Source organism: Ambystoma mexicanum, chromosome 9, assembly GCF_040938575.1.
Source record: "Ambystoma mexicanum isolate Mex_15411 chromosome 9, UKY_AmexF1_1, whole genome shotgun sequence".
NCBI classification, from domain to species: Eukaryota; Metazoa; Chordata; class Amphibia; order Caudata; family Ambystomatidae; genus Ambystoma; species Ambystoma mexicanum.
Window position 1 is genome coordinate 391,327,816 of NC_090931.1, and position 26,693 is coordinate 391,354,508.

The 26,693-nt window shown below is 46.2% G+C and overlaps 1 protein-coding gene across 1 annotated transcript in view; it reads right to left on the reverse strand.

Moving 5' to 3' along the window:
* Positions 1–26,693, reverse strand: part of NIPSNAP2 (nipsnap homolog 2) — a 572,224-nt gene that overhangs the window by 101,257 nt on the left and 444,274 nt on the right. Inside the window, exon 9 of the mRNA XM_069614879.1 lies at positions 5,242–5,325. Within this exon, the coding sequence (XP_069470980.1) occupies positions 5,242–5,325 (84 nt within the window). The remainder of the gene's footprint in view (positions 1–5,241; positions 5,326–26,693) is intronic.

Genomic DNA, 26,693 nt, shown 5'->3' on the forward strand with positions numbered 1-26,693 from the left:
GGTATTGGAGTGGATAATTCCTGCTATGCAAGCGACTTTCATCTCCCGTCATCAAGTGCGTCTCCTGTAGACAGACTATTCCTGCCCCCTCTGTCAATTTCCCGCAGGATTGTGGCCTGCTTATTCTGGCTGTTCAGTCCTTACATTCCATGAGTTTAACCTATACATTCCTTCTTGCTAGTGTGTGCACCAGATTGCCCTGACTCCGCCCGATTCCTCAGACTGACAGCCTTAATCCCGCTATACTCAGTCGCCCCCCAGAACTGGGTATACATCCAACTGCCCCTTGATTCATTGTCCAGGTTCTTGACGTGTTCCACTTATGCAAAAAGTGTGTGATATTCGCCCCCCGCCTGTCACTCTCCCAATTCTTTACTCTGCATCAGGCTATATTCTAGTCCTTTTTAGTGAGCCTCCACCCGAATCACATTCTTCATGTCTTCTTTGCCTTTTTTGTGCTCCACCACTGGGACCTAGATCGCGCCTCACCCAACATATCCCCTGGTTGTTTTTTTTGTGCTGTCCTCCCCTGCCTCTCTGAGCCACCCCCAAGGCCGTCAGACCGTCCTTGTCCCAGGAAACAGTTTTTTTATTCATTGCCCATACGAAATTGGAGGCTTGTTGGGAAGAGCCTTCTAGATCTCATCTTCCTCTTGTTCAATTCCTCCGTGAGCGGTTTAAACAAGCGTCTCCTAGCCAGTGTGGTTTAGGATAGAGCATCATATATCGGGATTTTACAGTCCCTCACCCAGATTCTCTTTCATCCTGGCCGCCCCCATGAGTCGTGTTTTATCCTTATAGTTGTGCATCTTCACTAGTATGTTCTGAGGTCTCGCACCAGAGTCCGCTCTCCGGCTGCCCACTCTGTGTTCCTTCTATCTCTATATGTCGGGCCTGCTCCCCCTCTACTAGGTTCTCAAACAGTTCTCGAATGTAGACTTCTAGGTCGAGCCCTACACTCCCTCCCCCAGGTCCTTAATCCGGATATTGTCTCTTTGTGACCTATTTTCTAGGTGCTTGGATTTCTCCTCCAGGGCCCTTATCCTCTCCTCCTTTGTTGTGCCCATTCGGCCCCTATGTATCCAGCTCAGTAAAGCGCCCCTCATCTCCAAGACTCGCTCATCTAGGGAGTCAATGTCTCTGCGGTTGTTCGTGATGGCCTGCGATAGCTCTTCCCTTATGCTAGCTGCCCTTGGGTTTATCAGTTTATCCTACTGGGCCTCTTCTCAACTTTGGATTGCCTTCCTCTCCTGCTTGCTCCTTCAAATCTGCTTTTCTAATTCATGTGGAGTTCTCCCAGGTGACTCCCGCCACCCCATCTCTCCAACGAGGCGTCCCCTTCTGCATGCACTGGGGGTCCTCCTGAAGCGTCATGGGCCTCACCCCTAGGGATGTCTCACCACTCACCTCCTGTTGCTGTGGGTGTGAGGCCCCTCACTTCCCAAGGGCCTTGATGTGGCTGTCGTCCTCCCCTCGGCTGTCCTTTGGCCCCTGGCACCACCTTACCCCAGGGGTGCCCTGTGCTGGTGAGTATCTCTGCAGGTTATTCAGTAGTCTCCGGGCCCAGAGCTCCCCCAAGTCGTGAGTGCTGTTGCCCCTTTGCAAGCTGTGCCGCTGTTACGCGCCTTCCCTCCACTTCTCCAGTCCTTTGCTCCACTATGCCTGCACGCGCAGGGTCCATGCTTGCAGCCTTTCTCCTTCTCGACTCGCTGAGTCTCCCTGTTGGTCTCCCGACGCTCTGGGCTTTTCAGGGCACTTTGCAGCTTCCTCCTCACCTCGCACCACACTCCCCGCTTCCTGGCTCTGCTCCTCACCTCACCGCTGCACAATCTCCAGCAGCTTTGATGGGCGGTCCTCCTGGGGGCCAGATGCTTCCTGCGGTGTTCCTCCACTTCACTCCTCTCAGGCGGCGCGCTTCTTCTGGCTCACCTGAAGTGTCCCCATACTCTGCCCCACTGCAGGACAGCTTAGGATTCTTGCGTACTTTCCTTGTCCCAGCGGCACCTGTTCCACTCCGATTGCTAACCCTAACCCCCAGACAGTTGGGACCGGGTGCCTCCCGCTGCGCAACTTCTCTCCCGGGTCTTCCCTCGCCTTGCATGTTCCTTCCTGGTCCGCCTTCGTTTGACCCACCGGGGCGCTATGCACAGCGCTCCTACTCCTTCCCAGTAGGGGTTCTGCTGCTCTCAAGTTTTCAGTGGCTTCCCTGCGGCCCTAGGTTAACCAGGAGGCGGATCCACCACTTTTTGCTGGGTCTAGCAGGGGCTGCCTGCCATTTTTACTTCAGGGCCTTTGTTGATGCGGTGCCCGTTATGTGCCTTCTCCTCATCTTAGTACGGGGTTGTCTCACTGATCCAACTCGTTCCACAATGATACTCTACCTTGGCTCGCAATATTGCTTTTAATTTTGAACGCGCCTGAAGCAGGACAGAGCTCATCCACAGCACGTCTGCTCAGCCCGCCATTTTAGCCACAACCCCATTAACTAACTTTACTAACTTTATATGTCCAATACAAACTTAGTTTCTAATTCTAAAGTAGGTTTACATGAAAAATTGTTTGCACTTTTCTTGAAAGCAGTGCAGATTGTCAGCATGTTGATTAGGTTTAGTTTTGGTTATGCTTGGCAGTGTTTTGATCAGCATTTTCTTCTGTATTGTATCTTTTGATACGTTGAAAACATTGTCACGTAAGGCTTGGTACTATGACATAATACATATTTATTTTCTTTGAAAATAAAAGTTCTTTTCATTATAATTTTAACCTTGGAGACAACAAGTCTCAAGTAAAAGGGGTTCATCCTTCGGTACCATTAGGTGAGTAAGCCTAGTGCCTTAGAGTCAAAGTTACAGGTAAGTAAACAAGCAGGGAGATGGACGTCTTTAGTTCCTGCCGAACAAGCATTGGCAAATTAAATAGTTAGGTAGAACTTTTAGAATCAAGGCTTCTTTGTAGGTAACTGGTAATATTTTTGGTTTATTTAGGGGTACTCTCAAACCCACCACACAGTGTTAACGTGGGTGGGGGCGGGGGTGAGGATGGAGGAGGTGGGGGACCCTTGACTAGAAAGGCAACGATCATAGCTAGACAAAAGAAATGGGGAGTGGCCTTTGCACCTCTGCGATTCCCATCGCGGGGAGTGGGAAGGGCACAAAAATAGATAATTACACTTGGGCGTCTTACTATATTTTCTAAGTGACCACCCCAATGGTGCTCAGACAATGGGGACAGTTGCATCTGTCACTGGTTTTATAGATAGTTGTCGAGGGCAGGTGCAGTGGCTGAAGAGGCTTCGGGAGCAAGTCCGGTTTTGTGGCTGGTCAGATCTCCATTTCAGGAACAGCTCTGATAGACTCAAAGCTCGATAGGCGAGACATCAAGGCTGAAGCCACAGTGGGTCCCACGATGTGAAAAGCCCTCCAGAACACGGCAGAGCAGATAACCAGCAAGGAAAACCCTGGTAAGGGTGGGGCAGGTGAGATTTGTGGTGAGATAAAATAACCCGCTTCAGCAAGGCCTCGGTTTGTGCAGGAGAGCAACAGAAGAGATAGTCTTATGTCACAAGTGGACAACCTGAAGAGTTCAAAGCTCCAGGCAAGGAAGGCACTGGTGCAGCAGAGATACCCTTGCAGAAGCTGATCAGCACACTGAATGGTATCAAGAAAAGTGTGAATATGGGATGCACAGCTACATTCTAAACTTCATGTATTTGATCATTTAAAATGTTTCACATACATCAGGTGCTAAGGGCCCGTTCCCAGCCAAAAGAACCAAAGGCAAACTATCAAAATAAAATCACCCAAAAAAACCTAGAATGAAGCCCTCTTTTTGTTAACTACCGTATAACTCAAAGAAAATAAAGCCACAGTTAAATTTAAATTCAAAAGAATAGTTTTTACTAACAATCTTTGTCATAACATGGAAATTAATTTTCTTAGAAAAAGTTTCTCAAGCAGCAATTGTAGGCTGTAACGTGAATTGTACACAATTAAAAAAATTACAATTGAAAAATTACATGCATCAAAAATATATCCTTCATGAAAAAAGTCATACAAATACATACATTCCTCCTAAAAGTATCTTCAGAATTTAAAATATAAAGAAGGTTCTTTGTGTATGCACACAGGAGGGCCCCAGGACACCAACAACTTCTGGCGACTGGCTTCTCATGCAGAGTTCAGGACTGGTTTATCTAACCAGTCAAACAACAAGTGAGGCTCTTGTAGGATAGCTGCAAGAGAAGCAGGACTTCGGAGTGGCAATACTGGTTTTCCGTACCAGTAGTAGTATGGGTCTTCGCTCAAGCACCTCTTCAGGGTCTTGACTCCAATGGAGATGTGCTAAACTGCTGCAGAGCTTGTCATCTGAAATTATTTGGCCTGCGGCTGCCCATGCCCATCAATAGCAAGGGGATGCACCATTCAAACATGTAAAGACAGGACAATCATGGACATACTCAAACCCCACATCTGCCTAGCAACAGGCATGCTCTGACTTGGATAGTACCAGTCTTAATTCCCCCTTCTACAAGATCTAACACACAAAGGATCCTGCAAATGCATACCACAAATGATAATTTCTGGACCAGAGAAACTAGGAAGAAGGCCAATGAACAAGAGGACTAAAAATGAGGGCTTAAACCGCCTGGCACCAGCCTTTCGAGTATATGATATTTAAAATAGCATTACGCAGTCAAAAAGATGGTGCACGGAGTGACAGGAAAAAAAAATAAACACGTTTTACGGAGAACACCATCCTAGGCACATGGAAAGGGTAACAAATATGTTATATAAAACAAAAGAAAAGGAATAAAAGGTACTCCTGCAGGATTTCACTGTAGGGTGATGTGTTCTACAGAAGACACAGGAATCATGAAAGGAAATAGTTCCCTGACACTGGCAACCATATGGGTTGGCCACCTCTCCCAAAAATAAATGAGTTAAGCAACACGAGTAATGCAAACAGGCTTCAAGGCATAGCAAAATACCTAGGGCTTCGATTGATGCCAATCGAAGGAAAGCTTCTTAAAAAAAGAAAAAGGCTACCCAACACACCCAATTAGAAATTAAGTAAAATGGTTGGGGTGCATCAGTAAACTAGATAGGGTAGTTGTGTTTCAAAGGACGTTTTCTAGCAGCTGCTGCATTGAAACCAGATTGGAAAAGGGGATTTATGTTGTACATTGATGTCAATGGGTAAATCGGGTTATTTGGCAGTATTTTTCACAAAGAAATAGGTTACCTGTATAATATACACATTCATCCCAGCCATCCTTCTGCCAAGCAGCATTTCGTGTATCATCTCTGCTTTGAAGGTCTGCATAAGCTGGAGGAAAAAACAGGAAATAGAATTTTTTTAGTGTGTAGTAAAGCATGCACTGTGACCAATTAACTGAACTCAGTAAATCAGTTATAGCACCTGCGCAAATGACGCTCAATAGAAAGGATGTTCAGACAGTTCTAAGAGAATGATGTGAGCATTGTTACCCATGTTAATACTGGCTAGGTCAGTCTTGGTAGGTAATATGATAATGGTACGGTCCAGTTAAATAGATAAATACTTCAATACCGTATATAGTCTTCAATAGGTCTTATTTAGATCAGTGGTTGTGTCTGGATAGCCAACACGTGTTTCAACCCACAAGGGCCTTTAAGGCTATTAGCACAAATAAAAATCATATTTAATGAATCATATTTAGTGAACAAAAACGGGGTTTTCACCCAATGTGCAGGCCCTGTGATATTGCAAAATAAAATTTAAAAAAAGAAAATCTGATCACTCCAATTACATCGCACCATTATAGTATAGTAGAATTCCATCAATTGCAGCAACATTGTATCACATTAATCATATTTCAAATTAAGGACATATTTGCAATCACAGTGAAAAACCGTTCAAATACACATTTTTTCAAAATGGGAGGATAGTGTAGAGGAAGGAGAGAAAAAACAGCTTATCAGGTGAGTGACATCATACACACACACACACACAACATAGGACATATTCAACATACATTAACTGGGCTTTGATACGCCAGTAACTAAGGTCACAAGGCCATTTCACAACGCCAAAGCACGTCTCGTGTCAACAATCGCTGCGCTTCAGCTAATGACGTGTCGCCAGGGAAATGGCAAGACGCCTCTTTCCTCAATAAGTATAAACAGACCGTTTCACAACACACAGCAGCAGATTTTCGATTCCATTCCTCTGTGTTACTTTGAGTATTCTGTGACTCGTTTCTGTGCTCTGGTCAGCTACCTTCGCCGCTTGTAGCCCGTGTGTACACCTGTACCATCGCTATAAATCATTTTAGTTTGTTTACCACACAATGGCTACAATAATGCCCTACATGTACGAGCCCGAGTATACTGAGGAGGAACTACTGGAAAGGGAAACATGCGAAAACGATGGGGCTTCGGACGGCAGTTGGCAGGACGAATCAACGGATGAAGACACTGGACCTAGTCGCATGGACGGTGTTTCCACCTGGTGCACATGCAATCGGTGCAAGCTAATGCCAACCGAGGAGGAGAACTGCTGCTGCTGTGAAAACTCAGGATGCGTGGCCTACATTTCGGAAGGCGAGCCACGACCGCAATGCATCACCCAGCTGCCAGACTTCAGGGCAGCCTGCCTCACACGGTCCGTTGTTGAGGATAATGTTGGTGCTTATGCACGAACTTCGTGCAACTGTTCGTCCTCGTAATCCGAGTAACAATTAAGTATAATCTGCTTGTGATGGAACTACTATTTCATGGTCGTCTCCTATATCCAAAATTACATCTACATATCATTGTAACGCATGAAAGTCGTTCAATAGTGTGCAGTGTCTAAATAGCATTTGTCCGAGCAGAATGCCATTAGTTACAAGAATTGTCATTGACAAACGTTTAATCAACTTACTAATTGACTTGTAGTGGATAGATACTTGGTCCCGTGTGCTATTCACCCATTATAATTAGCAAATGTAAAGCATCCAGCTGCGGGAGTCTCACAACCTGAGAATCCTCCACAAAAGATTCATCCTATAATGACAATGGTTTTTTGTATGTTGCAAAGCTATCATTGCGCTTGGAATAGTCCACATCCATAGTATTGTGTTTGGTAACAATTATAGTCCACACATTGGAATCAAAATGTTGTTTTCTTCATATATATAAAACACTCCTGACTGTAATAGAAGAGATGTTGTGCCATGACTGAAATAATGAGCAGAAATTGAGATATTGAAGATTACGACATAGGATAAGGCCTTGAGAATGACCGCAGAGGTCGAAACACGTGTCGGCTATACCATTGTTGTTCTGCACGATAAGAATATAAAGAAAACAACATTTTGATTCCAATGTGTGGACTATAATTGTTACCAAACAGAATACTATGGATGTGGACTATTAGTTCCAAGCACGGTGATAGGTTTAATCAACTTGTCTTGGTCATTTAAAAACAGTTTGTCGTAAATCTCCCCCGTCTCACCTGAGATCGCTTCTTGCTCGGTTCAGCTGGAGGATTCCTCTTGTGGACGGATCAGGTCTTGTATAGGCTCGCTCGAGTCTCATCCGGCTGCAGAGCGAGTTCAGAGTTCCGGGAAGGCTGCTGTTCCAGGATGTCCAGGAAAAAGGTAGCGGTCGCTTGGGATGAGGATTCCGGGAGCAGATTAAAGGGAAGGGGTGAAGGGAAGGAAGAAGGAAACAGGAACTAGGAAAAGTGGATTCGCCGAACAGCACACACACGTCAAGTCACTACCTAATGATGGCGTTGAGACGCGCAGGGCCATGGGGGTGTGGCCAATTTATAGAACGTGCCGTGTGCGACGTGAAGGCTGGTGCGAGGCAAGTCGCTTGGCACGGCCATGTTGGGAGTAACAAAGAATACAAGCCCCGTCGCGATAAGGACCAAGCGTACAGAAGTGGCAAGTTCTATGGGTCATGACAGCATGCCTCCTCCGAAGACCTGTTCCACCAGGTTTGCCCGGATGTATGAGATGGAATCTTCTAAGCAATCGAGGGGTATTTAAGTTAGAAACTGGATCCCAGGTTCTCTCGCTAGGAGGATATCCCTTCCATCCAACCAGGTATTGAAGTCGACCCAGTTTATACCTGGAATCGCATATTCTGGACACTTCATATTCCAGCTGATCGTCCACAACAGGACTGGGTCTGCAGTAATTTCGGGTGGATTGGATGTAAGGTTTCAATAGGGAAGTGTGAAAGACTGACTGGGTGTATTTTCTTCCAGAAAGCAGGTAGCTTGAGTCGGAATGAGACAGGATTGATGATTTCCTTTATGGAAAATGGTCCATAGTACCGAGGGGCCAATTTGTTTGTCCGTAGATGTCACGGTAATAGTTTCGAGGACAACCAGACTTGATCACCAACAGAATAAGAAGGTGCTGGTCTTCTCTTTTGGAGTCCGCATAAAGCTTAGTGAGAGTTTGGGCCTCTTTCAATTGTCCCTTGGCTTCCTTGTGTATGTTGATGAGAGTCTGAATCCATCAGTCGAGAGTAGGTACTGGAGTGGGATGTGGAAGAACAGAAGGTAAAACCGACGGGTGAAAACCTTGACTGCAATAGAAAGGGCTGACCTTGAGTGCTGAGTGATCGGAATTGTTGTAGACAAACTCGCCAGGGGTATGAGGAGAGACCAGTCATCCTGAACCTTGGTGGCAAAACAACAAAGATATTGCTCCAGAGTTTGATTTACACGTTCCGTGGCTCTGTTGGTTTGTGGGTGATAACCTACTGAGAGCGCGCGTTGGATACCTAGAATACGACAGATGTTTCCAGAATTGTGAGATGTATTGAGGTCCTCGGTCCGATATGATCTTGGAAGGAAGTCCATGAAGACAAAAAATATGTTCCAGGAAGATTCCAGCAAGTTCTGAGGAGGATGGTAGTTTATACAAAGGTGTAAAATGAGCCATATGAGTGAACAAGTCTATGGTTACCATGATGGTCGTGTAACCTCGGGAAGGTGGTTATTCCACAATGAAGTCTGGAGCAATAAACTCCCATGGTCTTGTTGGCAGCGATGGTTGTAGTAAAAGACCGGGCGGTCTCTCGTTATGTTTGTTTTGACTGCAGATAGCACAAGCCTTGACGTACTGTTGTACGTCGGTCTTCATTCGAGGCCACCAAAACTGTCTTTGTATAAGACGGAGGGTGTTAGTTATACCACGATGACCGGAGTGAAGGGTATCATGGCAGAGGTTTATTATGCTTTGTTGTAATTTCTGCGTAGGAATGACCAGTGTATTGTCCTTGAATAGATATCCTTCCTTAACTCTTAGATTCCATGGATTCTTCCTTGAAATATACTTCCAGAGGTCAGAGGACTGGGTTTGCACTCGGATTTCTTCCAGGAGGTCGATTGCTTGAGCTATAAAGATAGCGTGGGGAAACATCTTAGGATCGGCCTTGTCCTCAGTGGCTACGTAGTCAGGACGTCGAGATAAGACGTCAGCAATCATGTTTTGTGATCCGGGAACATGAGTGATTTGGAATTGGTACTGGGCAAAGAAGTAGGCCCAACGCGCCTGCCGACTGTTCCTGCACTCCAACAACTATAAAATGTGTAGATTCCGATGGTCTGTGCGGACCTGAACTGGATATCTAGCACCCAGAAGTAGGTGTCGCCATTCAGTGAAGGCTTGGCGGATGGCCAACAGTTCCTTCTCCAGGACGGAATAGTGTGTCTCGCTGGGAGTCAGGGTTCGTGAAAGGTAAGCAATGGGGTGTTCCAGTTTATCCTCAAGTTCCTGTTTCAAGACTGCTCCTATGGCGTAGTTAGAGGCATCCGTTTCCACTAGGAATAGGCGATTTATGTCGGGCTGGGTCAGGATGGGGGCTTGATTGAACTCTGTCTTCAATCGTTGGAATGCTTTATCTTGCTGCGTAGACCAGATAAAGGGGGTGTCTTTCTTTAATAGAGCAACGATTGGCTGAACGATCTCAGAAAAGGTAGAAATAAGCTTCCGGTAGAAATTGGCGAGCCCCAGGAAGGATTGGACTTGTTTCACAGATGTGGGAGTGGGCCAAGCCAGTATGGCCTTTACCTTTGAAGGGTCCATACCAATTCCTTCTGGGCTAAGGATGGATCCTAGGTAGTGAACAGAAGTAACGTGAAACAAGCATTTTTCAGGTTTGGCTAACAGTTTGTGTTCACAAAGTCGTTATAGTACTGCCTTTACATCTTCATGTTTTAGAGGATCCTTGGAAAAAATCAATATGTCATCCAGATAGACAATGACGAAGAGGAACAACATATCAGAGAACACCCCATCCATAACATGCTGAAAGACTGCGGGAGCATTGGCTAGTCCAAAGGGCATGACTAGGTATTCATAGTGACCAAAGGGTGTTCTAAAGGCTGTTTTCCATTCGTCTCCTTCCCGGATACGGATTAAGTAATAGGCACCCCGGAGGACCAACCTCGTGAATATTACAGCCCTTCTCACAGCTTCCAGGATATTCGAGATCAGGGGCAGTGGGTACCGATCTTTGAGGGTGCATTGATTTAAGCCTCGATTGTCGAGGCAAGGTCCGAGTTCCTTGGTATCCTTCTTGGGAACGAAGAACGACGAAGCACCCGCTGGAGATTTCGATGGTCTTATGGTGCCGTTTTCAAGATTGGCGTCTAGGTATTCCCGAAGGGCTTTTCTCAGGTTCGGAAAGAATGAACATTCTGCCGAAGGGAATTACTGCTGAGGGATCTGTATCTATGGCACAGTCTTCGGGCCTGTGAGGGGGTAAGGCTTGGACTATGGCAGTAGAAAATACATCAGCATATCCCCGATAGACCTCTGGAACTTGTATGATATTGGAAACCATGAGTGGTGTTTCTTGGTCTCTTGGTGGTTCTTTAGGAGTTTGAGGAGGGATCCAGGGATGGAGAGGGGGACATACAGAACTCTGAGCCCAGGAATAATGATCCTGCTGTCCCAATTGATATACGGATTGTGCTTTTGTAACCAGGGCATACCCAAAACCATGGGATAATGGGCTGACTTAATGATGTCGAATGTAATCCGCTCTTGATTATGGTTTATGGAAAGTTGGATCTCTTTAGTCTGCAGGCTTATGGGTCCTGAAGAGAGGGGTCTTCCGTCAATTGCTTGCACCGGCTGCATGGCGTTTCGTGTCTCGTACGTAATATGATGACTAACAACCCAGTCTTGATCAATGAAAATTCCCATAGCTCTGCAGTCCACCAAGGCCAGAATGGGATAGGTCTCATCTTTGGAGGGCGACAGGAAGGCCTGTAGTATCACCAAATGAAAGTTCAAGGATGGAATTGATGTGGAGCAAACATCTCACTCCCGACACCTCGCTCCATCTAGGATCGGGAGCTGGCGTTTCCTGAACGCCGTGGAGGGGCTAGAGGGCATTCTCTAACAAGGTGTTTATCCGAGGTACAATACATGCACAGGCCTGTGTGGATACTTCTCATCCTTTCTTGAGGGGAAATAGGCCCACGGAAGACCCCTATTTGCATGGGTTCCGGATCAATGTCTGGGTTTGGGGCAGAATCAGTTTTAACAGAGGCCTCAAGGGAATTCTTTTGAAAGGGTATCTTGGTCTTTCTTCTTTCAGCCTTTCTTTCCTGGATTCGGAAGTCTATTTGCATGGCTAGATCCATAAGAGCCTGGAATGAACTAGGACGATCCACCCTGGCTAATTCATCCTTAATGTCCTCGTTTAGACCCCTGCGAAAGAGTGAAACTTGCTTCTGAGGACCAATCCGCTTCCTTGGCCAGTTGTTTGAATCTAGTAACTTACGTTAGCATATCCTGAGTACCCTGTCGGAAATCAAGTAACCGTTCCTGAGCACTAAAAACCTGTTCTGGGCGGTCGAACATATCTTGAGCGCCTGAATTAAACCATCATAATCATCCAGGAGGGCATCTCCTGAGTTGACAAAGGGAGTGGCCCAGGTCAACGAGTTTCCTGTGAGGTGCGAGATTATGAAGCCCACCTTCGCCCTAGAAGTTGAAAAATAATAGGGCTTAAAAGTAAAATGCACCAAGCAGGAATCCAGGAATTCACGTAAGGATTTTGCCGAGCCATCATATTCGTCTACCACTCCACCCAGTAACACACTGTCCTTGTTCGCAGGGTCGCGAGACAAAACAAGCTGCCTTAACGCAGCATTATCAGCTTTTAAAGTTCTGTACTTCAGTTGTGAGCTCTTGCATGCCACGCATAAGGTCCTGGACCGCTTTCTCCATAGCAGTATCCGTGTTGGTCGTTGGGCGTCTCAAACTGTCGTAAATCTCCCCCCGTCTCACCTGAGATCGCTTCTTGCTCTGTTCAGCGGGAGGATTCCTCTTGTGGACGGATCGGGTCTTGTATAGGCTCACTCGAGTCTCGTCCGGCTGCAGAGCGCATACAGAGTTCCGGGAAGGCCGCTGTTCCAGGATGTCCAGGAAAAAGGTAGCGGTTGCTAGGGATGAGGATTCCGGGAGCAGATTAAAGGGAAGGGGTGAAGGGAAGGAAGAAGGAAACAGGAACTAGGAAAAGTGGATTCGCCGAACAGCACACCCACGTCAAGTCACTACCTAATGATAGCGTTGAGACGCGTGGGGCTGCGGGGGCGTGGCCAATTTATAGAATGTGCCGTGTGCGACGTGAAGGCTGGCGCGAGGCAAGTCGCTTAGCACGGCCATGTTGGGAGTAACAAAGAATACAAGCCCCGTCGTGATAAGGACCAGGAAGTCCAGAAGGGGCAAGTTCTATGGGTCATGACATTTGTATCATTTTTCACAGGTGGTAGCGGCTGGTGGCCTACTGTTCCTTTACATGGTGGCTTCACGGGAGGCTTGGACACCGCGTTCGAAGAGTAATAACCGCCTGTGCCGTTCGTGCCATAAGAGAAACTTTCCCGAGTGACAGCGGTCAGTACAGGGGATTTTCCCTCGCTGTGCTGCAACCTGACCTGTACAATGTGTAAAGTTTTGTATTTTTGTGCCATCAAAAACAAACAAAATAAAACACCACATATATTTTAACGTTTGTTTCAATTTTTTAAATGAATCAAGTGTGTCTCCATTCAGCAGTCTTCCTGTGCCTTGTCTGCACCCCCACCGGCCCATCCATCCATCCATCCACCCCCGTCCCCTACCAAAGGTGGAGTATAACTATATAAAGTATAAAAAAGTGGTTAGTTTAACAAAAACAAAAGTCCATAACAACAAGTCCAGTGGATGCGCGCTGCCATGGGGGGCTGTCAGGGGCGCCAACGGCCAAGGTGCCAAACACCATGTACACTTCAAAAAGGTATCCCACGCCAAGGGGCCATCGCTCACATGGCCTCCTCAGACTATCTCCAGGCAGGGCTCCCCTTGAAGCAGGCCGCCCCCCTGCAATCCACATAAGTGTGTCTCCATTCAGCAGTCTTCCTGTGCCTTATCTGCACGCCCCAGGCCCATCCATCCCACCCCACTCTATCAAAGGCGGTTCGCGCCAGTGGATGCGCGCTGCCATGGGGGGCTGTCAGGGGCGCGAACGGCCAAGGTGCCAAACACCATATACACTTCAAAAAGGTATCCCACGCCAAGGGGCCATCGCTCACATGGCCTCCTCAGACCCTTTGTGTCCAGCCAGGAATCCCCCTCCTCACGCTGGCCGGCCCCTGGCAAACCACATAATACCACGACATACACACGTCATTCATTCACAAACACACCCCTGTTTGTAATACTTTATAAACCCCTTGATGTCTCATGAGAACATCTTTGTGCTTTGCAAGTCAACTCCTGAATGTGCTACCTGAGAAGCACTGAGATCTATGCTAATCTGCTCGTCGTCGTGCTATCCGTGAACTTCTGTGACCGCTTCGAGCAAACTCATCAGTGTGCTACCTGTGGCCATCTACCTGTTCTCCTGCAACATCAAGTTAAGTCCATGTATCCTAGTCATATTTCGTTGATTTTTAAGTTTCTATCTATTTGCGAGTAGAGTACTCAATAGTGCTATGTTCATTGGTCTCATTGATATTGACTTGAGTTTCCATTGTTATGCTATCAATAGATCTATTTGTTTTCATCTGGGTCAATTGTCATCGAATTGCATCCTTCGGGGGTCCAGTCTATAATGTAAGCATGTTCCCTTCTCGTGCAAGACAGAACATCCAAGGGACGAGTCACATGTTCAGAGTTTAGTCACACCATTTATACATTTCTGCAACTTATGCAAATACTAAGCTGCACATGATGAACTGCTATAGTTCCTGCGACCAAAACAAACCTTGCATTGAACATTGTATGGTTCATTTACTTTTGTATCACATTTTTATTCATCAAGATTGTATAATAATGTCGATATTTACTTTTCAAAATTTGACAATGCCTGCCTGTTCGATTAGTGGTTGCCCTTCGAAGACCCATGCTAAATCTGAAGGCACTACAATGCATGTATTCCCGAAAACTGTTGATCGAATAAGAGAATGGGTCAGACATTGCGGATATCCACTGGATGAGCTGGAAAGTAGAGTCCAACAAGTCTTAGAGGACAAGAGGGGTGATTGATACCGCATCTGCAGTTGGCACTTTTCCTCGAACATGTACACAACATCTTAGGTAACAAAGAAGAATAAAAGGCGAACAACACGAAAATTGCTCGCGAACGCTATTCCCACTCTATTCGTCCACATTCCGCCTCTGGTGAGTCAAGTGTCCAGATTTAGCTTTAGGCCTTGCGGTAGTGTGTAGGTAGCCGAATGGATCCATTGATATTTTAGGTGTTGTGTCCCTTGTAATACTTTCGACATTGATATGAGTGTATAGCTTTTTGAATCATGACATTTATCGATATATTCTTTATCGATTTCATAACTCACAAACAAAATCAATATATGGGCACAGGGAACTGTGCTACATTGAGCATTTTCAATAGCATTACTCTCAAGCATTCTGTCTCCTTACATGGCAATTTTTAATATTGGCATTTCATTATCAATCAATAATTTACCTTTACAACTGCTTGACTATCCATTGAATCTGAAGCAAGAACATTCTACATCCGTGAAGTGCTCGCAGTTAGCAACCACTTCTAGCGCGTATCAGGTAATCTTACTTGGCTATTCCGCTACAGACTTGTTTTATGCATGTCAAGTAATATTTTTGTTGTATCGTGTAATTATTTTACCGAATGTTTAGTTAGTGCTTTCCAATTGATATACACCTTAGTTATCGTCCACTGGTGTTTGTTTTCAGTTATAATTAGTGTTATCCATAGTAATGCAAGAACTGTCTTTCAGGGAGATGCTGAAACGTCCACCACATTGACAACATCCCTAGATGTTCTTCAGCAGCACGAGGTATGGATACTGACAGCTCCATCAAACTAGATCATCAGAGCTGGAATACTTGTCGTTTGATTGTTCTACACAATGTTTCATTCGTGGTTAGCCATTGATATGTACCTGTGCGATCGACCCCAAGTGTGTTATGTTTTCAATATTGTAATCCTTACTAATGCAAGTACTATGTTTCAGGCAGTGGATGGAGCGTCAACCCCTGCACTTGGTGCGGAGCCTGACATCCAAGTAATTCTAGGGGAAGCGGGACCTTGCGTATACGAATCGGTGCAACAGCTTTCGGAAGTGCGCACTACATTTACAACATCCCTACATATTCTTTGGCAGCACAAGGTATGGATACTGACAGCTCCATCGAGCGTCATCATATAACGTGATTCCATTGGCTATACTTTCTTCCCTATTAACGCAAGTACTGTGTTTCAGGGAGACGACGGAGCTTCCACTACAATAACATCCCATTTAGATGATGCAAATGTAAATAATTCGGAGAAATAAGTCGATGAAATCTAATCATATTTAAATATTCCTTGATTCTTTTAGACAATGCATCATTTGTGGTTCTCTCTTTATGTACCTGTGCCGTCGACCCCAAGTGTGTGTTATGTTTCCAATATTGAAAACCATACTAATGTAAGTACCGTGTTTCAGGGAGTTGCTGATGCCTCCTCTCCAATACAAACATTCATGGCAGTCCATGCAGAGCCAGAGGTATGGATACTGACAGTTCCATCGAACTAGATCATCCGAGCTCGAATACTTGTCGTTTGATTGTTCTACACAATGTTTAATTCGTGTTTAGCTATTGAGATGTACCTGTGTGTTCCTCCTCACGTGTTTTAGGTTTTCAATATTGTGATACATAGTAATGAAAGTACTATGTTTCAGGGAGACTATGGAGCGTCATTCCGTGCTGTATATGTGGATCCAGAAAATATAGTCGTTGCAGCGCAAGAGGAAGGGAAGACATGCAGAAACGAATCGGAGCAACAGCGTGCAGATATTGAAGTTTGTGCCAAGAAAGTTGCAAAGACAAATAAAAATAAGGTTAGTTACAAACAGTTCATAATTTTGGGGACTATATTATGTTTTTTTCCTGTCAATTGTACTATACTTTATATTGTGTTTAAAATGAACATCCCTTTTCCAATCTGTCCTCTAGTTACCCGTGGGTGTACGAACTATACATACACAGACAGTGAAGCAAATGAGAGATGTTGCTTGCCAGACCATTTACACTATGGAGGAACGATTAATTCAGACGCAGCGTGTTGAGACTCAAGATGCTCATGTCCAATGGCCAGAACATGAATTGAATGTGTCCGGAGAATCCAGTAAAGTTTTATTGGACCATTGCTACAGTTCGACCGCACCACCAAAAGAAGATGATACTGAATGTATTGAAGATAGCTCTGAAGTAGTCGCAGATCAATTCACACATTCTACACCCGCCAAAAAAATGCCACCCAAAAAGCTGTCGACATTGTTGTGTTCTCCCATCAATGCTGAAGTAACAGATGTTGAAATGACAGAGAATGAACCAGCAGCAGCACCCAACCACGCATCAGAAATTGATATCAGCGATATTTCTTTCAAATTTGTTGATATGTCCTCAACGGCACAGTCCGAAACAACTTTCACGCCGGATGACAGTCTAATGAAAGAGGGCAAATACATAGTATTTGACAGTTGTTTGATGGATATTATAAGTATGCTGAAATGTGGGCATTCAGTTGGAGGGGAAGTATGTGGGGAGCCATTGATTCATGTGACTTGTAAAAAAAAAAAAAGGCAGTAACGTCAAAATACATGCCGCCTGTAGATTAAATCATGCGTTCTCATGGTCTGCACAACCGATGCTGGGGAAGCTGCCAGCAGACAATCTACTGTGTGCATTTGCCTCACTTTTTAGTGGGTCCAGTTTTAGAAAGTTAGAGTCTTTCTTTCAGTTTGTGGGACTCCATTTCATTTCTAAAACACAGTACTACAAATACCAACATGATTATCTGTTTCCGGCCATTAGTGATGCTTGGAAAATTGAACAATTGTCTCCAGCAAGTACATTCGAAGGGAAACGATTCAGGGTAGCCGGCGATGGACAGTGCGACAGCCCTGGATTTTCTGCCAAGTACCGCACCTACCACTTTCAGGACATGGATAGTAAGAAAATTGTGAGTTTGGTGGTCGTGCAGGTGTCCCAATGTAAATCCTCAGTGGCAATGGAGAAACCAGGATTTATAAAATCATTGCAATATCTACAATCAAGGGGAATGCACATCGACCTCATAGCCATGGAGAGAGAGACACGTTTCAATTGCCAAGATAATGAGAGAGCAGTTCCCACATATTAAACATCAATTTGACGAATGGCATCTTGCTAAATCAATCAATAAGAAAATCTCGGCTGCAGGGGAAAAAAAAGGTTTTGAAAGTATTTCACAGTGGTCCCAGTCTATCAGCAACCATCTTTGGTGGAGCTCCAAAACTTGTGAAGGGTCAGTGGAAATCCTACTTGAAAAATGCCAGTCACTGATGCACCACTGTACCAACGTTCACCGCTGGACAGAAAACCAACATTTCCACCAATGTGAACATGGCCCTTTGTCCACAGAGGAGGCATGGGAGAAGACGTGGTTGATTGCATCTTCACCTACACACAAAGCCATTGAGAAGATTGCTTTCGATAAAACTATCAAGAGATTTGAGGGAACTGACATAATTCTGTCACACAGGAGAATTGGAGGTGTTCCACAATATGTGCCTAAAGTACAGGCCAAAGCGATTGCATTTCGGCATATAGGGCATGAAACATAGGTCTCTACTAGTGGTCTTGGCCCATAACGAGAATGTGGGCCGTGAACAGTCTAGGACTACGGGAAAAGTAGGGATGTCTCGCTACACTACGACCTTTGGAAAAAAGAAGAAATGGGTGGTGAAACCAGTATATGAGGAAATGGAGTTTGACTTTGTTAAAGGCCTTATTGTTAATGTACTAGAGAAGCACAGATATGGAATTTTGAGCGTTTCTGTGCAGAGCACTGATGCATTGCCACCAACCATTGCCACTGTGCCATGTCCACCCAAAGCAGAGCTCGTTGAGAAGTTCAAATCCCGGTTTAAATAAATCATTGTAATCGGTTTGCCTTTTTGAAAATAATGTTATTGTACAGTGTGCATACAAAGTATGCTAACCCTAAACCCTCCATTCACCATCCTGGGTGGCGAACAACATGGGTGTCATCTTTGACTTCTCTATTCACCTCATATCGCTGACCTTGTGAATATGTGTATGTATATAATTTTGTTGCTGTAATTAAGTTTGTTAATCTCATGTAAATGCTGCGCACTGTTAACCAAGGTGAGGCTCGTGTATTGCAAATAATAAAACAAATAAATAAATCTCACTTTCAACTCAACTCCTCGGGTACTTTATACTTTCCCTGACCTTCTCCCAAAAAGTCAATGTCTCCATAGTTATGGTTCTCTAGGGCTGCAAAGCTCGCGGACAAAGAGGACAAAATTGGGGGCCTTAGAACGCACCAAGCGAGGTATTGCAGATGGGAGAGAAGCTAGTTCGCATTTGCACATTGAGGCCTAGTACAAAGATGGAGTCGGAAATTCAAGTTCTAACAGATGGCTTTACACGGGATGTTGCAAAGTAGGAATGTACGCTCATGCAGAGTGAAGGTCAGCGGCTTTGATTTTTTGCTCGCGGGCTGAAGAGGCCCGCGAATCGCACTGGCAGTATAAGGTTCTATTGTTTATTTACCTGGAGAGACAGGGACCATGCTGAAAGGACTTCATTTGAAGGAGGGGGGCAATAAAGTAAGAGACGATAAGGCTGAAAATTCTGAAACTAGACCGAGTTTCATGTTAGTTCAGTATATGAAAAATCGTTGGCACGAACACAGTGGGATTTACGGACTGCATTACGCAGATACAATGGAAGAACAAGTTACTTCTTACCTTGTAACGTTCTTTCGACGGGATGTTCCTCCGACGTATTCCTCATCTTAACTATCTCCTTCCAGCTCTGCTGGCCTCGGCAAATTTTTTCTCTCTAGAGGGCGCTGCGCGTCGACGTCCTCCGAGTCGATGTCCCTCGACAGCCGCCGTATCGACGTCGACGTCATCCTGCCTATAAAGGCGGCGCGCAGCGTCCGTTGCTCAGTTCCGTTTTATAGCCCACAATAATACTTTCTGGACTAGACTAATCACCCTGAAGGAGCGTAAGCTGCAACAACACGGGAAGTAGAACTGCGGGGATGGATGGGAGGGCCGATGAGGAATACGTCGGAGGAACATCCAGTCGAAAGAACGTTACAAGGTAAGAAGTAACTTGTTCTTCGAAGGGATTGTGTCCTCCGACGTATTCCTCATCTTAGATAGGCTCCCATAGCAGTATTCTATTATTGGAGAAGGGAGTACTGACTTCACGCTGTCTTCTATTGATGAATAGAATGCAGTACAGCCCTTCCAAACCTAGTCTCTTGACTGGAGGAGGAATCCAAATTGTAAAAACGTGTAAAGGTATGGACAGACGACCATGTAGCGGTCGCACAGATGTCTTTAACCGGCACGCCTCTTTTGAGGGCCGATGAAGCTTCAATACCTCTGGTCGAATGAGCCCTAAGGTTTTGAGGGGGCTCTTTCCCTGCCAGTTTATAACATTCCAGAATGGCTAGAATGATCCATCTGGAAATGGTCTGCTTAGTTATTGGTAACCCCAGCTTGTGACCTGCGTAACCTACAAATAGCTGGTCTGCCTGTCTTATCCTGGCCAGTCTACTGATGTAAAAACTTAAAGCCCTTCTAGGGTCTAGCCTGTGTAACCTCTCTTCCTCTTTCCCCGGGTGAGGAGGAGGATAGAAAGATGGTAGGGTAATCTTCTGAGTGATATGGAATTCAGAAACCACCTTTGGGAGGAAATTAGGCTTCACTTGCAGGACAACTTTGTCTTTGTGAAATATTGTGTCAGGGGGTTTACAAGAAAGAGCTTGTAATTCGCTCACCCTTCTAGCAGATGTAAGTGCTATTAATAAAACAGTTTTAAGGGTAAGGAATCTTAACGAACAAGAATAGAGTGGTTCGAAAGGTGTGCCCATCAGGAAAGTTAGTACTAAGTTTAAATCCCATAGGGGAACTTGGAATGGTCTTGGGGGATAAACATTGGTGAACCCCTTTAGAAACTGTATTACCAAGGGTAATTTGAAATAGGATGGTTCTTCCGCAGTGCGCTTAAAGATGGATAGCGCTGCGAGATAGCCCTTAATGGTGCCAACTTGAAGGCCTGAATTTGCCAAATATAGTAGGAAGGACAAAACCATTGGTGTACCACATGAGAAAGGGTCGATATTCTGTTCTCTACACCAGCTGCAAAATCTGTTCCAACGGCAGCGGTATGAAGACTTTGTTGCTGGCCTCCTTGCCGAAAGCAACACCTCCATAACATCATCAGGGAGGTCCCAATCCTTGTACCTCAGCCTTTCAGAAGTAAAGCGTGAAGGTTGAGGGTTTTGATGTCTGGATGGAGAACCTGACCTCCCTTCTGTGAGAGTAGGTTCTCTCTGAGTGGAAGTCGAATTGGAGGGCAGATGGACAAGTCTAGAAGGTCCGGGTACCACGTTCTCCTGGCCCAATCCGGGGCAATTAGGATCATGGTTCTCCGGAATCTTCTCCACCTCCTGATCATTTGAGGAAAGACAGGGACCGGTGGGAACGCGTACAGAAGCGGAAACTCCCAGTCCACTATGAACGCGTCTCCCAGAGCTCCTCTCGGGGGGAAATTCCCTTGAGCAGAACAGGTCGCATTTCCTGTTTAGGCTGGTGGCGAACAGATCTACCTGAGGGGTTCCCCAAAGGGCGAACATCTCTTGAAGGACTTCCTGAGCTAGCTCCCACTCGTGGGAGACTGTGCTCTGCCTGCTCAGAGCGTCCGCTGTCAAGTTCTTCTCTCCGGCTAGGTGAACTGCCGATAGAGAGATTCCTTCTTGGATTGCCCAAAACCAGAGCTGCATCGCCTCTCTGCACAGGGATAGTGATCCTACGCCTCCTCTTTTTTTGAGCTAATGCAAGGCCACCGTGTTGTCCGTCATTATCAGGACGTTCTTCCCTTGTACAGCTGGCAGGAACGCCTTCAGCGCAAGTCTGATGGCTCTCAGCTCTAACAGGTTGATATGTAGTCTGGACTTCGATGGAGACCAACGACCGCTGATGGTCAAGTCGTTGGCGTGGGCTCCCCACCCCGTGAGTGAGGCATCCGTGACTACTGTTATCTCCGGCCAGGGTTGCCAAAACTGTTCTCCTTTCAGAATGTTCTCCTGACAGGCCCACCACTGAAGGTCTCGAGCTACTCTGTCGGGAACCTGAAGAAGATCGGTCATTCTCCCTGAGAATTGTGACCACTGAGTCCTCAGTGCCCACTGGAGGGATCTCATTCTCAGGCGAGCCTCTGGCACAAGGAAAATGCAGGATGCCATGAGGCCTAGCAACCTCAAAAAGTCGAAGGCTGGGAGACGTTGGGCATGTTGGAGAATATCTTGAGCCCTCACCTCTGGTGGCGAGGCTTTTCCCAGGGAAGTGTCCAGGATCGCTCCTATGAACTGGAGTCTCTGCGATGGTATCATTTGTGACTTCTTTAAATTGAGCGAGAAGCCCAGTCTGTGAAGGAAGTGGCACACGTGATTTAGCTGGATCTGAGCTTGTTCCGAAGAAACAGCCCTGATCAACCAATCGTCCAGGTAGGGGTAGACGTGAATCCCTTCCCTCCTTAGACTTGCAGCCACTACCGACATTAACTTGGTGAAGACCCTCGGGGCGGAGGTCAGCCCAAATGGCAGCACTCGAAATTGATAGTGAGCGTTGCCACTTGCGAACCTCAGGTATTTCCTGTGTTTGAGATGGATAGGCACATGGAAATAAGCGTCCTGAAGGTCCAGAGATACCAACCAGTCCTGGAACTGAAGGGCCTGGAGGATCTGAGAAAGAGTGACCATCTTGAATTTGTCTTTTCTGAGGAATTTGTTAAATTCTCGCAAGTCCAAGATGGGACTCAGTCCTCAGTCTTTCTTTGGAATGAGAAAGTAAGGGGAGTACCAGCCCTTGTTCCTCTCCGCTACAGGTACCGGTTCTATGGCACCTTTCTCTAGCAGGTCCAAAATGTCTTGCAAGAGGAGCGGATCTGGAGCTTTCTGAGAGCTGATCCCCGGTGGATGACTCTGAGGTATACGTAGGAAAGGCAGGCAGTAACCTTGGGTAACTGTTTCCAATGCCCAAGCATCGGACGTGATAGCCTGCCATACCGCCAGATTTTGAGTCAACCTGCCTCCTACAGGTGTCCTGTGAGGGAAGTCCTCAGAGTGGTTTTGGGGCGGCTGATGCAGATGCCGATGGTAAAGAGGCACCTGCTGTTGCTGCGGCTTTTGAATATCTACCCCGTCCACCTCGGGTAGTTCTTCTTTGTCCCCTTTGAGCCGGTCGTCCTCTACCTCTTCCGAATGCAGAGTAGAAGCGAAAGGACTTGCCCCTCACAGAGGTTCCTGTGGGACGAAAAGGAGTCTGACGGATTGCAGCTCCTAGGGATTTTGCTGCTGCTTTTGAAGTTTGCAGTTTCTCTAAACTGTCATCCGCCTTTTTCCCGAACAAAGAAGAGCCATCGAATGGCATGTTCAAGAGCCTGGCTTGCACATCTGGGGCAAAACCAGACATTCTCAATCAAGCAAATCTCCTGGTTGATGTACTTGCCGCCATTGCTCTGCTGATACTGTCAGCCGAATCAATGCCCGTCTGGAGGGATTCGCACATAGCGTCTTTACCGTCCTGTATAATATTCAGGAACGCATCCCTTTCTTCTCCCTGCGGGATGCAGTCAGCCGCTGTAGAAGCACACTCCCAAAGTGTATGGCTGAACCTAGCAAGGGTGCAAGTAGCATTAACAGATTTTAACGCCATGCTACATCCTGAAAAGACTTTCTTTGCCATAGCATCATATTTTTTATCGTCCCTGTCCTGTGGGACGGTAGGATAAGCCGACTTGACATCGGTAGAGGATGCTGCCTGTACCACCATACTTTCTGGGGACGGGTGTTTAGACAAAAACTCCGGGTCTGTAGAGGATACCCTGTAATTTGTAGACAGTTTTTTATTTACTGCTGGTACGACATCTGGGGTTTCCCAGTTTGTCATGATCTTCCTCTGAAGAGCTTTATGAAAAGGCACCACAGGATCCTCCTGTGGGCCTTTGTCAAGAATATCTGTGAGGTCATCTTGTTGGAAAGATTGTGAAGGTGCAGACCACCCCATGAACTCTGTGATCCTGGCCATTAAGGCTCTATAGGGGGTTTCAGCATGCTCCCCCGGGTCTGGCCTAGCAAACTCCACCTCAGGGGAAGTGTCTAACCCACTTGCCTCATGTAAGGAATCATGAAGATCCTTTAACCTGCGTTCTTCAGAGGACAATTCCTCTCTAATTGGGGTTACAGGTTCCTGCAACTCAAATGTATCTTCCTGTTCAGACAATTCACCCTCTTCCAAAATTGAGGACATAGTTCTCAATTGTTCTGAACTCATAAAGGGAGTAAATCTCATTTCCAAGGCAGAGGGTGCCGAACTTGTCATTATCGGCCTCGAAAACGTCGATGTCGTCGACGCCGAAGGCTTCGAGCGTGGCGTCGAAAACAAAGGCGGAGGCCTCGATGACCTCGACAGAATTGGGATTCTACTCGACAATCTCGAAGCCATCGCCATCGAGGATCTGGGGATAGTCACTGGGTGTGTCGTGACCGTGACCTTTCTTGGCGTCGACGCCGGTGTCGAAGCTGGCGTCGAGTCGACAGACCCGTGTGTCGAAGGTCCCTTCGACAACGGCGTCGAAGACACCGACCTCGGCGTCGACGGAACCTTCGAGGAAGGTTTGGCGGTCATAGTCCTACTCGAGGGTTCGAGACGCGCTCGAGAGGTTTCCTTCGCCGGGTACTGCGACTCGCGGCGTTTTTGACCTTCGGGTCTTTCGACCAGAGCATCGCTCTCGACAGTCTTCGAGGGGGGTCGAGGCCGCTTTCTCGAAGACACTCATCATATTTTTGCGGAATTCCTCCCATTCAGCCCGGGAACTATGTTTCGTGGGGCAAGGGATTCTTTTTGGCGAAACAGAGGAAGAGGAAGACGGAGAAGGGGATCTTCGACGTCTCCTCTTCGAGTGCTTCAATCTCGAGGAGTGATGGGACCCACTCCGAGACCTGGAGCGCGAATGGTGACGAGGAGACGAGTGTCTCGACTTCGTCGACGAAGAAGCAGCTTTAAAAGTCTTACCTTTCTCCAGCTTCCCCCTACGCTCCTTCAGGGCCTTAGCTGTCATGGACATAGAGTCCTCGGACTCCGAACAATGGTGTTCAGCTCCCAAACACCACAGACAAACTCTGTGAGGGTCAGTCAGCGACATCTTTTTCCCACAATCTCGGCATTTTTTGAAGCCGGATCGAGGAGTTGTCGGTTCCGACGAGGAAGCCATCGAGTACGGATCAAATAACTCGAGGTTAATAGGATTAATCTGACAAGAACTGAGCAACGGTATTCCGAGGCACTGAGTAAGCGCGGAAAAACGGAACTGAGCAACGGACGCTGCGTGCGGCCTTTATAGGCAGGATGACGTCGACGTCGATACGGCGGCTGTCGAGGGCCATCGACTCGGAGGACGTCGACGCGCAGCGCCCTCTAGAGAGGAAAAATTTTCCGAGGCCAGCAGAGCTGGAAGGAGATATTTATGAGGTATACGTCGGAGGACACAATCCCTTCGAAATAGCAAATATAATGTAAGTAACTCTTTAGACGCTTTTATACCGGAATGAATGAATGAATGAATGAATGAATGAAGAGCAAGTACAACATTTGTGGGATCGTCTTTCTACCGGGCACATGGGCATGCATGTGCCCATTCGACACGCATGTAGAGAGTCGTTTCTCGGTGGTTCAACGGTTAAAAAAAATCATTAGTTTGTGTGTTTCCCTCGATTTATTTCGTTAGTTTTCGCATTGCTTTTAGAGCCGAACATACTCCATTGCACTATCCTCGCAAGCAAATAGTTTCAGCTTGCCCATAATAAATAAAATGAATAATAGTAATAAAGATCGGCTGCTGAGACTAATTTCAATTTTTATGTTTTCTAAACAGGTACATCCTACCGTACTGCCACTGCCACCTATTCCAGACCCCGGCAGACAGATTTTTCAACCGCCAGCTGCAGCTTCTTGTAAACAACTGCACAACGTTGACCATTTTATGGGACGATTGCCAAAGGGCCATATGCCCTTACGCGGTGCTAGCGGCTAGAAGCAACATATCGACCTTTACGGTGGCCTAGTGCCTAGTTGATGGAACAGCCTTGCGGTTCACCGTGTGTCCAAAGTGCTTCTTTTAACGAAAACCAACACCCTGTGTACCATAAAGGAACAGCGCGTGACTCACGATAAACTTATCCGAATTTGCGGATCGAGAGAAGAAAAAAAAATTCCATTCCGATTTAATATGCCAATTGCTGAATATTCTCTAAACATTTAATGTCAAATAAATGTACTTTACCAAAAGTACCGTATTGCTGTTTGATTTTAAAGTACAGTTTCATATTCCGAATTGTGGCACACTGTGTTGTGAGCTGATCTGTGTTGGTTTCCAGGTTCTGTGTGAATTCGCGTAGAAGACGACTGAGTGCGTTTGCCTACGCAGCACAGTAACGTCACGGAGAGAGGCGGGGAATATGAATGTTTTGATAATGTCAGGCTCAGGGGCGGGGGATATGATTTAGTGCCGCAAAAGCAGGTCAGCCAGGGCGATGGGGCAAGTGATAGGATTATCACAAAATGGCAGCGCCCTGGTGCCTGTTTTCACGTGTGTTTAATGGACGAAAACTCGGGTAAGGTCCATAGTACATTTTTCTAAAATCGAGCGACTTAGGCTTAAAAACACATGGCCGACCCGTAGGGAAAATAAAACATTTTGACCAAACCATTCCTTTAATCTGTGGGAGATCCATCTTACCCTAAATGCTATATTATTTCCCAACAGAATATGTACATAATATTGAAGAGCCTGTTGCATCGTATATCGTGTCTTCCTATGGATGAATAAAGAGAAGGAGACCTTCCGTTATTTTGGGAATAATTATCCCTAATGTCCACAGTATGCAACGTTTTGAGAAACAAAGGGGTTTAACCTTGGTGACGAATATAAACTTATCTTGTTATAAAAAGGAAGCCTTTCCCTTTGCCGCATCAAGTTGGAACAGCTAATCAGAAAATCATTAGTTCATGCAAGGTTGTCATGCTTGCATATCGTTTACTCACTGGGTGTCTATACATAGATTTAAAGAAGAGCGTTCTCTTAC